At 45.1% G+C, this 12,694-nt stretch overlaps 1 protein-coding gene across 2 annotated transcripts in view; it reads left to right on the top strand.

Annotated features, from left to right (window-relative positions):
• Positions 1-5,019, top strand: part of crebbpb (CREB binding protein b) — a 164,404-nt gene extending 159,385 nt beyond the window's left edge. For both annotated transcript variants that reach the window (XM_059978908.1, XM_059978907.1), the window contains exons 30-31: positions 789-1,070; positions 2,426-5,019. In XM_059978908.1, coding sequence (XP_059834891.1) covers positions 789-1,070; positions 2,426-4,582 — 2,439 coding nt within the window. In that variant the 3' untranslated portion in view covers positions 4,583-5,019. The remainder of the gene's footprint in view (positions 1-788; positions 1,071-2,425) is intronic.
• Positions 5,020-12,694: the final 7,675 nt, after the last annotated feature.

Here is a 12,694-nt window from a genome sequence, read left to right as displayed (position 1 = left end):
TATGAAGGCAGTCCATTATCTACTCTGGGTGTTTGCACTGATTTTGTTCACTGTATCTACACATCGATAACTATTAGGAACTAATACACAGTTTTATACTACTGTAGTACTATTGGTAGTATTCTCATTTGTTCTGTATTTCATTTAAGTACATAATTTGTAATTCATTTTGTCTCTTTTATACCTTGTCTTTTTAAGTATTTCCATGAAATTTTGGTTAATTGGGGCAGCCACTTAATTGGCACAAAATGTACTGGTCCTGGTGTACTCCAATTAAGCAAAATCCACTACGTATTTAAATACTCAAAATCCAAGATTGTTCAGTGTCATTTGCAGTACACGTGTAAAGGAAAACAAAATAGTTATTACTCCAGCTTCGATGCAGCACAAAAAGAGCATGATAAAATAGAGAGCACAATAATAAAAAACAATAAATAGAAATGCATAAGTGAGCTTGAGTGTGTGTGTGTATTCTTTCTATCCCCTTTCCCTCCTTCCTTTCTCCCTCTCCTCTGTTCTGTCCCCTCTCTCACACATTGTATGTCCATAAAGTGACACTAGGCACAGGAGTATTTGTACCTAAGGTGTCTCTGATAAAGTGGTAGTGGTTGGGGTGTGGAGGGGTGGGTTAGTGGGTGGAGGTGTTGATCGGCCCCACTGCTTAGGGAAAGTAACACTTTTTGAGTCTGTTGATCCTGGTGGATTACCTTAAAGTGCACTGAATTTGTAGCTAGCATTAATGTTCAGAGCTGTGTTGATGCCAGTCTTTGCTGTTCCTTGTTTTTCAGGTATTTTTTGTTATCCATTTCCACGCCGGGCCAGTGGTGAATACCTTGCCGTCTGTTGTGGACCCTGACGCACTGCTGAGCTGTGATCTGATGGACGGCCGTGATGCTTTTCTGACCCTGGCCAGGGACAAACACCTGGAGTTCTCCTCCCTGCGGCGTGCAAAATGGTCCACCATGTGTATGCTGGTGGAGTTGCACAATCAAGGCCAGGACCGGTTCGTTTACACATGTAATGAGTGCAAGCACCACGTGGAAACACGGTGGCACTGCACGGTCTGTGAGGTAAGGCCTTAACTCCTACTCTTCCTTAGTGCTCTGAGTCAAAAGACCCTCAAACCTTAGTCACTTGTGCCACTCTGAAAGCAAGAGAGGTGTGCATTACCAGCTTAGTTTGTTGGTCAGACCTCATTTAGGTCTTTGTGAGCAGTTCTAAGGTCCCATATCTAACACAGGATATGCTGCCATTGGAGACAGTCCTGACAAGGTTCATGAGAATGAACCCAAGAATTAAAGGGTTAACGAATAAGGAGTGTTTGATGGCCAGAGGGTGGTGAATCTGGAATTCATTGCCACAGATAGCAGTGGAAGCCAAGTCATTAGGTATATTTAAAACAGAGGTTGATAGGTTTTTTGTTTGTTAGGGTGTCAAACGGTACGGGGAGAATGGGCTTGAGAGGGATAATAAATCAGACATTATCGAATAGTGGAGCAGACTCGATGGGCCAAATGGCCTAATTACTGCTATTGCTTATGGTGTAGTGACTAATAACAGAAGCGTACATCAATATTCATGTGAGCTGACACCTCCTCAACTCAATGGGAAGCACTGAGTATTATCTGCGGAGTCACAGAAACAAGGAGAAAGTTGGCCAGGGATCATTACACATTCACTACGTACATCTTGATCATGGCTGGAGATAGAAGGGGTTCCCTGTGCCCTTATCCCAATGGCCAGAGGAAGTGACTGAATGCCACCAATCTTTTCATTCTTGTGTGTACAGTCATTACCTTTCAATATTCTTTCCAGAATACCAACATTTTGAAGTGAATTGATTCCTGATATGGAGAAAGTTGATATTTACACATGTGCTGTACTAAATTCAAAATCAGGTTTAATATCACTGGCATATCTTGTGAAATTTGTTGTTTTGTGACAACAAAACATTGCAATACCTACTAAAAATATATAAATTATAACAAGAAGTATACATTAAAAATTACATTAAGTGAGTTGTGCAAAAATAGTGACATAGTGTTTGCGGGTTCATTGTCCATTCAGAAATCTGATGGAGGGGAAGAAGGTGTTCCTGAAACGTTGAGTGTGGGTCCTCAGCCTCCTGTGCCTCCTCTTTGATAGTAACACTAACAAGAGGGAATGTCCTGGGCGATGGGGGTCCTTAACAATGGAAGCTACCCTTTTGAGGCATCTCTGGGGAGGCTGGTGCCCATGATGGAAGTGGCTGAGTTGACAACTTTCTGCAGGATTTCTGATCCTGTGCCGTTCTTCTCTTGGATACTGTTGCAGTTCTTATTATTTATTTAGAGATACAGCATGGTAACAGGACTTTCTGACCCAATGAGATTTGATTATTTGCTGTAATGCAGTGTTTCATTTTTCTTTCTTTCCCCATGCCCAGGATTACGACCTGTGTGTTAACTGCTACAATGTGAAAGGCCACGAACACAAAATGGTTAAATGGGGCCTGGGCTTGGACGACGAGAGCAGTAACCAACCCGACCCGCTTTCCAAGAGCCCGCAGGAGTCTCGGCGGCTCAGCATCCAGCGCTGCATCCAGTCCTTGGTTCACGCCTGTCAGTGCCGCAACGCCAACTGCTCGCTGCCGTCCTGCCAGAAGATGAAGCGGGTGGTCCAACACACAAAGGGCTGCAAGCGCAAGACCAACGGGGGCTGCCCTGTGTGTAAGCAGCTCATCGCCCTCTGCTGTTACCACGCGAAGCACTGCCAAGAGAATAAGTGCCCCGTGCCATTCTGCCTCAACATCAAACACAAGCTGCGGCAACAGCAGCTGCAGCACCGGCTGCAGCAGGCACAGATGCTGCGCCGGAGGATGGCCACCATGCAGCGTGGGAACGTTCCTCAGCAGAGCCTGCCTTCTCCTACCTCAGCCGCACCAGTTACCCCCACCGGACAGCAGCCCGGCACGCCCCAGACGCCCCAACCCCAACCCCAGACCCCGCCATCGGGCAACCTGCCCAGCGGATTCCCCAACCCGCCCAGGACTCAGCCCCCTAGCACCGCCGTCTCGCAGGGGAAGCCTGCTGGCCAGGCGGCAGCCCTCCCCCAGGCCCCGGCCCCGGCCCCTCAGCCACCTCCGGCCGCCGCACTGGAGGTGGCCCGGCAGATCAAACTGGAGGCCCAGCAGCAGCACCACCTCTACCAGATGGCCAGCATGAACAATGGGCTGGGCATGGCGCGGCAGAACGCGATGGGCCAGCAGATGGGGCCCACCGGTCAGATGCCACCCGTCAGCATGAAGGTAGCACGTCTGCCAGTGGGTCAGGTCATGCCAGGGACTCAGCCAGCGCAGTGGCCGCAGGGAACGACGCTCTCGCAGCCCCAGCCCCAGCCCCAGCCTCTGCCGGCAGGCGTGCCCCGGAGCAACGTGCAGATGACGGCACCACAGACATCGGCGGGCCAAAGGATGCCGGGAGCCCAACAGCCGGCTCGTAACAATGTCTCGCCCAATGCTCTGCAGGACCTCCTCCGGACCCTCAAGTCTCCGAGCTCCCCTCAGCAACAGCAGCAGGTTCTCAACATCCTCAAATCCAATCCCCAGCTCATGGCGGCCTTCATCAAGCAACGAACAGCCAAGTACCAGGCTAGCCAGCCCGGTCTGCAGTCTCAGCAACCCCCAGGCAGGGTGCAGGCGGCGGGCATGCACTCTCAGCCAGGCATCCTGAACCCCATGCAGCCTGGTGCCCAACGACCTGCCTTATCCCCACAGCAGCAAGGTTTGGCGGGCATGAATGCCCAGGGCCAGACCATGGGTATGATGAACCCTGGACACAATGCCAACCTGTCAGCCCTGAGCCCACAGTACCGGGACTTGTTCATCAGGAGGCAGCTGATCCCGCAGCAGCAAGGCGCCACCATGACCGGAGCGATGGCTGGCCACACGCAGTTCCAGCAACCACAAGGACCGGCGTACCCGCAAGGTGTAGCTCAACAACGCGTGCAGCAGCAGCACCTGCCCATGCAGGCTGGGCCAATGGGGCAGATGGGGCAGATGGCCCAGCTGAGCCAGTCCGGGATGGGGGCGGAGGGGGCGCCCAGCATCCAACAGGCCCTGCAGCAGAGGATTCTCCAGCAGCAGCAGTTAAAGCAGCAGCAGCTGAGCTCGCCGGGACAGCCCAACCCCATGAGCCCCCAGCAGCACATGCTCTCAGGACAGCCACAGTCATCCCACCTCCAGAACCAGCAGATCGGCAACCAGGTGCGGTCTCCACAGCCAGTGCCCTCTCCGCGGCCCCAGTCGCAGCCTCCGCATTCCAGCCCTTCGCCCAGGATACAGCCACAGCCATCCCCCCACCACGTCTCCCCACAGACCGGCTCCCCGCACCCCGGACTAGCAGCGCCCCAGGCTAACCCCATGGATCAGGGACATTTTAACACCCCGGAACAGAGTGCAATGCTTCCACAACTGACTAATCCTAGCATTAGTGCTATACACAGCGCCACTGGTGACTTAGGACTGGGCGCTGACACCTCTAGCCTAACGAGCTCCACCATTACATGTGACACACTAGAAAAATTTGTGGAAGAAAACTTGTAGCATTTTGGGAGAAGTTTATCCTGATAATTTTTGTACTGAAAATTTCAGCTGTCTGGGGACACACAACCCCAAGAAGAAACTGCAACTTCCTGAGACTTTGAGGGTTGATTTGCTGTTGAATACAAAGAATATATTTTTTGTTCAGACCGGTTGCACATTCTGCTTGAGTTTTGCTTTTTCATTTTGTTTCCTGTTTCCCTTTGTTGCTAATGCCTGATTTTTTTAAATGGAAATGAATGCATTCATTATATTATTCATATTTTTTATTTTGTACTTTTCAGACTTTAAGCATTTTTGTGTTTAAAAACCGGGAAAAGTTTTCCTAAGAAATGCAACATATAATGTATACCAATAATTTTCTGCCGTGTTCTGGGAAGGTTTTCTATAGTGAAGTCTGTGCGGGCGTTTCAAGTATTGAATTTGTATAGATAGGAATAGACCATTGCACACATGTACCGGCTGAAGCCAAACCTTGTCTTGCAGATGTAGAAATTGTTGCTTTGTTTCATGATAAACTGGTTTTAGTGAAACTAGGATGATCACTGATAGATTGTGGTGATTTTAATAGAAGAACTATCTTTCCTTTTCCTTCTCCATTCTCTGTGAAACTTGAAATGAGAAGAAAGCAATTATAGTGTAAATCATGCAAGTTATATAATTACTATAAATAAGGAAACAAAACTCTCAATCACTGTATAAACTGGTTAAAACTCATTTCTTACTTATATACCATATTGTTAAATAAACTGTGTGCAACAGAAAACAGGTTTGTATTTCTTTAGTATTTAAAGCAATGTTTTTAAAAAAAATAAAAGGGAGTATATGTTTAAATATCCCTCTTTGAGCCCTGTTAAAGGCGTTGATTAATTCCACCAAGAGTGAAGAACTCAAAATCCAGTTTCTAGAATTGCGTTTACTTTTCCAATGATGTTTATAATTTAGACGCCTGTATTTGCTCCATGATCCCAGTCACAGGAAGACGGGCACAAACGTATACTATCACACAGATCTCACATGTACGCATGCGGATTAGCCCGCGTACACACACAGAAAACCATCCACACCTGCACACTACCTTCCACAAGACCAGCAGAAATAAGGAGTCTCTTCATCCTGTGATTTGGAAGCTCCATCTTCAGCTCACCTCAAACTCAGTAACTTGTCTTTGCTTCAACTGTTCTTTAGTAAGAAATAAAATTCTGTAATGCCACAATTTTTATAGTGTGTAAGGTTTGAAGTGTGATTCTTGCTAATTGTGTAACTAAGTGTAAAGGATGTGGCTGCTGGGACAGTCACTGCCTTCATCAGATTACGTAATTCCTTCTTGTGTCTCAGCTGCCTGCAAGTAGGTGTTTATGCAACTTCAGTAAAGTACTCATCTGTGGCGAGTTAGAATATCGCAATCTGGTGCCCTGACACTGGGTACATTCAATTTCAGACGCTTACTGTGTGTTGGGTTTTCCCTCTGAGTCTATACTTCTGGTTGAGTTTCTTTTGTTTAATGTACATTGAAGAACAGATGCAGCTTGCCTTCGCTGGGTTCCTGGCATACTTGTTTAATAAGTTGCAAGATCCCCTTAATTTGACCTACTTAGACTACATTTAAAATCTATGAAAATAAAACTTGTGTTATTGGATCATGTGTATAAAATTCTGCAGCAATTTTGTACTTATTTCTCCCTTCTCACTCCTGGTTAGCTCGATTTCAGTGATACCGTAGCTTTCTAAAGGTTTTGACCAAGTGTTTGTGGTATCTGGTCTTGTTTTTATGTGCATTTTCTTTCTTCAGGACCTTCAGGGTTTCATAGTTTTGCTCTGCTCTTGAGAAGTTTTCTTTTGATTCTGAGCCAATATTTTAGAATTAACATGAGTATGATGAAGGGTCTTGGCCTGAAATGTTATATCCATAGGTGCTGCCGAGTTATTCAGAGATACAGTACGCTATCAGCCAAATCACACCGCCTATTTAATCCGAGCCTATTCATGGGATAATTTACAATGAGCAATTAACCTACCAACCAATAGGTCTTTGGACTGTGGGGGAGAAACCGGAGAACGTGGTGGAAATACTCGCAGTTATGTGGAGAACATACAAACTCCTAACAGACAGTATAGGATTTGAACTCTGAACTTCAGATTGCCCCGAGCTATAATAACATTGTGTTAACCACTGTGCTACTGTGGCATGCCTTGGTGAGTTCCTCCAGCATTTTGTGTGTATTGAACACAAGCCAAATCTGCTTAATTCTCCTCATAACAAACTAGGAATCTAATGAATCTAATGAATTGTTATTACACCTCTGTGGCAAGTTCTAACGTTTTGGAGGTAAGGAGATCAGCAGTAGCGATTAGGTTTTACTTGCACCTATTATAGGATAGAGAGAATTACATCATCATGAGATGAAATTTGAATGGAAAGTCTCCAAAAAAAATTACAATTTGTTTTAAAACCTTCATCTTTTCATGAATTTAGGTGCTGCACAACGCTATTACAGCAGGGGGTGTCAGATTAAAATTCCAGCACCATCTGTAAGGAGTTGGTATGTTCTCACTGTGAACGTGTGGGTTTCCTCCGGGTGCTCCAGTTTCCTCCCACAGTCCAAAGAGCTACCAGTCAGTAGGTTAATTGGTCATTGTAAATGGTCCTTTGATTAGGGTTAGGTAGGTTGCTGTGTGGTGCAGCTAGTTGGGCCAGAAGGTCTGATTCCACGCTGTATTTAAATACAGATAATATAAATAAAATATTTTTATGATGTTGTGCATGGCAGTAATGTGTTTATCAGAATGGGAAATAGTAAGTTGAGCATTTCAATTAAATAGTGAACAGGAATGGTAAGGTAAGCACGTTAAATATTTTTGTTCACATGATTTGCATCTGCAGAATCACTTGTGTTTGGAAGAGATTGTGCTCAGTTCAGTTGTATAGTTTGTGGTTTATTTTTATCTGATGTCTTTAACGTAAAACTTGCAGGATGGTTCATTTGGAGCATTATTTGACACTATAAAAACCTGTGCAACTTGCCTCAGTGAAGCCCCTGCAGCTAACAATAATTAGGGACTATTCAAGGAAAAAGAAGAGTCCTATTGCTTACTTACGTGCATTTATTGTTTTACTATTAATAAAAATATAAAACCCAGATTAAAATAAATGAGGATTTCAAAATGTCCAATTTCATGTGTTCTTGCAACCATCAAGTCAACATGAGACATTCCCTATGAAAACATACCACTGCTCTTGGGTTGTAAGAAGTCATTCATAGCTTCATTTGGAGGTAAACGTAATCTTTCTATTTTTTTTAATGGGTAGGGCTTTTAAGAACTGAGGGACAGTACTACATGCCATGTACCAATGACATTTTTGCTCATCATCATGGGCACATGTTCCATAGGTTCACCGCTCCTGGGTAAATGTGACTGAGACAAAAATCTTCATCTTATTAACTACGGTAGTCCACTAGATATCTATGCATATTATCAGTGAATTTAGCTTAACTGAATATTTCTTTTATTTTCAATTCAAAGACCTGGATGAGCCCCAGATGGATGAAATAACAGCAGATGTGATAGACAGGTAAAGTAAAAGATCCATCTACAGTACTGTGCAAAAGTCTTAGGCACATATTTTTTAAAAAATTGATGTTAAAAATAATTAAATGAAAAGCTAAATATAAAAAAATCTATAAAGAGCAGTAAACAGTAAAAAGCTAAATCAAACTAATATTCAGCTTTACCACCCTTTGCCTTTAAACCTGTATCAATTGTCTTAGTTCTCATGCAGTTTTACAAGAAAATTGGCTGGTAGGTTGTTCCGAGCATCTTGAAGAAGGTGCCACAGTTCTTCTCGGACCTCGGCTGTCCTGCTTGCTTTATCTCTCCAGGTGATCCCAGACAGCCTCAATGATGTTGAGATCAGGGCTCTGCACTGGCCACACCATCTGAAACCATATTTTTTAAAAATCTAGGGTGCCTAAGACTTTTGCTCAGATCCTTTCTCCAGCTCAGAAGTTCAAAATAAATATAAGATTACATATAAGTCACCATATACAACCCTGAGGTTCACTGTCTTGCAGGCATTCACAACCAGTCAACTACTTTCAAGTGAAACTTCTGATGAAGGGTCTTTGACCTGAAACGCTGCCTCTGTTGCTCTCCCCATAGATGCAGCCTCACTTGCTGAGAATTTCCAGGATCTTCTTCAAGAACCTTGAATTTAAAGTTTAATTATCATTCAACCATATATGAATATAGCCAAGCAAAACAGTGTTCCTCTGGGGCTGAGGTGCAAGACAGTCTAGCACACTGCAAATGGCACATGTGATTATAATTTTAGAAAAACATACAGACACCAAGAGGAGAAAGAAAATTGTAGAAAAGCAGTTCAGCAGTGATGCCGCAGTGCTGAGCAGAAAGGAGATGAGAAGGCTGTTGTGGTATGTGATGTTGATATTGGTAGAAGTAGGGTAGCAGGTGTGTAATGCAAAAATACAATTCCATCCATTACCCCTATCCAGATGTGTTTCCCTGGTAAAGGAGGTAGTTTATGAGAAGCAGAAACAATTATTGTCAAAAGTCAAAGTAAACTTTATTATCAAAGTATGTAAACACTCTGTGGCCACTTTATTAGGTACATCTGTATACCTGCTCAATTATGCAAATATCTAATCAATCATATGACAGCAACTCGAAGCATAAAAGCATCCAGACATGGTCAAGAGGTTCAGTTATTTTTCAGACCAAACATCAGAATGGGGAAGAAAAGTGATTTTGAACATAAAATGATTGTTGGTGCCAGACAGGGTGGTTGGAGGATCAGAAACTGCTCATCTCCTTAGGGTTTTCACACACAACCATCTCTCAAGATGGTGTGAAAAACTTATCAAAAAAAATCCAGTGAGCTGCAGTTCTGTGGCTGAAAACGCCTAAGAGGAGGTCAGTGGAGAATGGCCAGGCTGGTTCGAGCTGACAGGAAGGCGACAATAACTCAGATAACCACACCTTACAACAGTGGTGTGCAGAAGAGCGTCTCTGAACGTACAACACATTGAACCTTGAAGGGGATGGGTACAGCAGCAAAAGACAATCCTGTACCTAATAAAGTGGCCACAGGGTGTTTTACTTTAAGATTAATTTTCTTGTAGGCATTTACAGCAAAATAACTTTTACAAAAAACTAAACAAAGATTGCAAAAGAGGACAAATTGTGTAAACAAAATACCGAGAACATGAGCTGTAGAATCCTTGAAAGTGAGTCCGTAAGTTGTGGTTTGGCAGTGTCAAGTTGAGTCAGCTCAGAAATGAGGCAAGTTAAATTATCCATACTAGTTCAGGTGCCTGATGGTCGCAGGAGAATAGTGTTGCTTATTACCACTGGTGGTCTGAGACATCAAACTTCTGTATCTCCTGCCTGATGGTAGCAGTGAGAAGAGAGCACAGCCTGGATGGTGAGAGTCCTTGGTGAAGGATGTTGCTTTCTTGTGCCAACGCTCCGTGTAAATGTATTCAATAGTGGGGAGAGTTTTGACACTATGAACCATTTTCTGTAGCCTTTTCCATCCAGGCATTGGCATTTCCAGTTAGGATACGATCAAAGATTAAAGATTAGCTTTATTTGTCATCTGTACAAGAAAAAAAAGCACCTTAAACTGATTGAAATACTCCTCTAGCCTATGCTTTGGTATTTGGACTTGTGTTAATTTGGATCTTGGGGAATTTGGTCAAACGATGAATGTTCGATGTTTGAAGTTCAACATTACAGCAGTTGCGTGAGACCAATAGTTCTGATGGTGAGGAATTTGTCAGTGAGCAACACGTCCTGTTTCACAAAGTGCAGAGTACTTTGTACAGGCAGCATACTCATGGAGATAGTTCATACTCGTACCACTCAGGAATATTCAGTTGCAACAGTAGTGATGCAACAGAGAAAACTTACAAGGATATTGCTGAGACCTGAAGACCTGAGTGAGGGAAGGTTGAATGGGTTAGGACTTTATTCTGTGGAGCATAGGAGAAAGGGTAAATGCAAGCAGGCTTTTTTACTGAGGTTGGATGAGACCACAACTAGAAGTCATGGGTTAAGGGTGAAAGGTGAAATATTTAAGAGGAACTTTAAGGGGAATTTCCTCACTCGGTGGTGAGAGTGTGGAACGAGCTGCCAGTGCAAGTGGCGGATGTGGGTTTGATTGCAACATTTAAGAGAAGTTTGGATAGGTACATGGATGGGAGGGGTGTGGGGGGCTTTGGTCTGCGTGCAGGTTGATGGAGATGGGCAAATAAATAGTTCAGCATGGACTAGATGGGCAGAAGAGCCTGTGTCTGTTCTATGACTCGACGTAGTTATCTAAGCACAGTGAAAATGCATAGTTCTTTCTACCAAAGTTGATTACTTAATTTTTCCAGATTATATTTTATTTACTACTGGGAACAACTCGAAAACTAGAAACAATCCTGTTGTCTCAACTGGTGGCAAATTCATGAAGAATACGGAGGGTCTGACTCCCTCCATCTTCTCATTCTGGTCTCTTCCCTTTTCCTTTCCGGTCCTGATGAAGGGTCTCAGCCCAAAACGTCACCTATTTATTCCCCTACATAGATGCTGCCTGACCTGCTGAGTTCCTTCAGCATTTTGTGTGTGATTCCCTGTGAAGGTACTTTCCACGTCGAGGCTGGTTAGGAATGGAGACATTGAGTGCTCCGCTGATCCACTACTTCTGGATCTTTACAATAGTGGGACCCACTCGTGCTCGGCCGCTTTTCAAAATCTCAAGGATGCCACCTAGAAGATGAGCGCACAATCTCTCTCCCTTCCTCCCTCACCCTCCCCCTCTCTCTCCACCCACTCTCCCCCCTCTTCTATCCCTCTCTCCTCTCTCTCCCTCCCTCACCCCTCTCACCCTCCCCCTCTCTCCACCTGCTCTCCCCCTCTCTTCTACCTCTCTCCCTCTCCCCCTCTCTCTCCACCCGCTCTCCCCCCTCTCTTCTACCTCTCTCCCTCTCCCCCTCTCTCTCCACCCGCTCTCCCCCCTTTCTTCTACCTCTATCCCTCTCCCCCTCTCTCTCTCCCTCCTCCCCTTCCCCATTTGTGGGGAGAGTTTGCTGCCAATTCTCAAGGCACGGGGGGGGGGGGGTGCAGTGTGATAGACTTTTTACGTGGTAAATCAGTGAGCTGTTTTGTTATGACTCCCTCTCGCTGTGAAAGGGGTCACCTCGTTTTCCCTTTATTAGAGAGAGAGCGAGCCTGTGGCATGCTGAATTGTCTGGTGAACGATGAGTTTGTGTTGTACAGCAGATCATGGTCTCTATTGGGAGTCTTGCTGACCCTTGCCTGGTGAGTTTTGGGTGCTGATGCTTTTTTGGGGGTGGGAGAGGCTCGTTGTTTTGCTGCTGTCTGTCTGTGGAGTGGGGGGAGCTGGGGGAGCTTTGGGGTTCTAACGTTTAACTGTCATTCATTCTTTGGGGCACTCCTCTGTTTTCATGGATGTTTGCAAAGAAAAATAATTTCAGGATGTATATTGTATACATTTCTCTGACATTAAATGGAACTGTTCAGCTCCTCAGAGACCATGGAGCCGCAGCTGGATGAGCTTCAGCTCGTACAGGAACATGACGAGGTGATAGAAGGCAGCCACCTCCAAGCTGCAGGAGGCAGGTACCTGGGTGAGTCAGGACAGGGACAGGGAAAGGGCAGCCAGTGCAGAGCACCCCTGCAGCCGTTCCTCTCAATGACGTGTACTGTTTTGGATGTTATTGGGGGGTGGGAAACCGCACTGGCTCAGAAGGGAAGGGAGGAGAAGAGGAGTACAGCAGTGAGAGAGGATTCCACAGCTGGAGAAGCAGAAAGCAGATTCTGAAGCGGTACTGGGGGTGCCAGGGTCAGGGGTGTCTCAGAACTGGTCCACAGCATTTTACATGGGGAGGGTGAACAGCTGGAAGTCATGGTACAAATTGGTACCAATGACATAAGTAGAAAAAGGGAGGAGAGGTTCTGAAGAGAGAATATAGGGAGTTGGGTAGGAAGCTGGAATGTTGGACCTCCAGGGTAGTCATCTCTGGATTGCTGCCTGTGCTACATGTCATTGAGATCAAGAATAGGATGATTTGGCAGATAAATGCATAG

Source organism: Hypanus sabinus, chromosome 9, assembly GCF_030144855.1.
Source record: "Hypanus sabinus isolate sHypSab1 chromosome 9, sHypSab1.hap1, whole genome shotgun sequence".
Classification (NCBI taxonomy): domain Eukaryota; kingdom Metazoa; phylum Chordata; class Chondrichthyes; order Myliobatiformes; family Dasyatidae; genus Hypanus; species Hypanus sabinus.
Note: the sequence above shows the minus strand (reverse complement) of the source record. Positions and strands in the feature narration are given on the sequence as shown.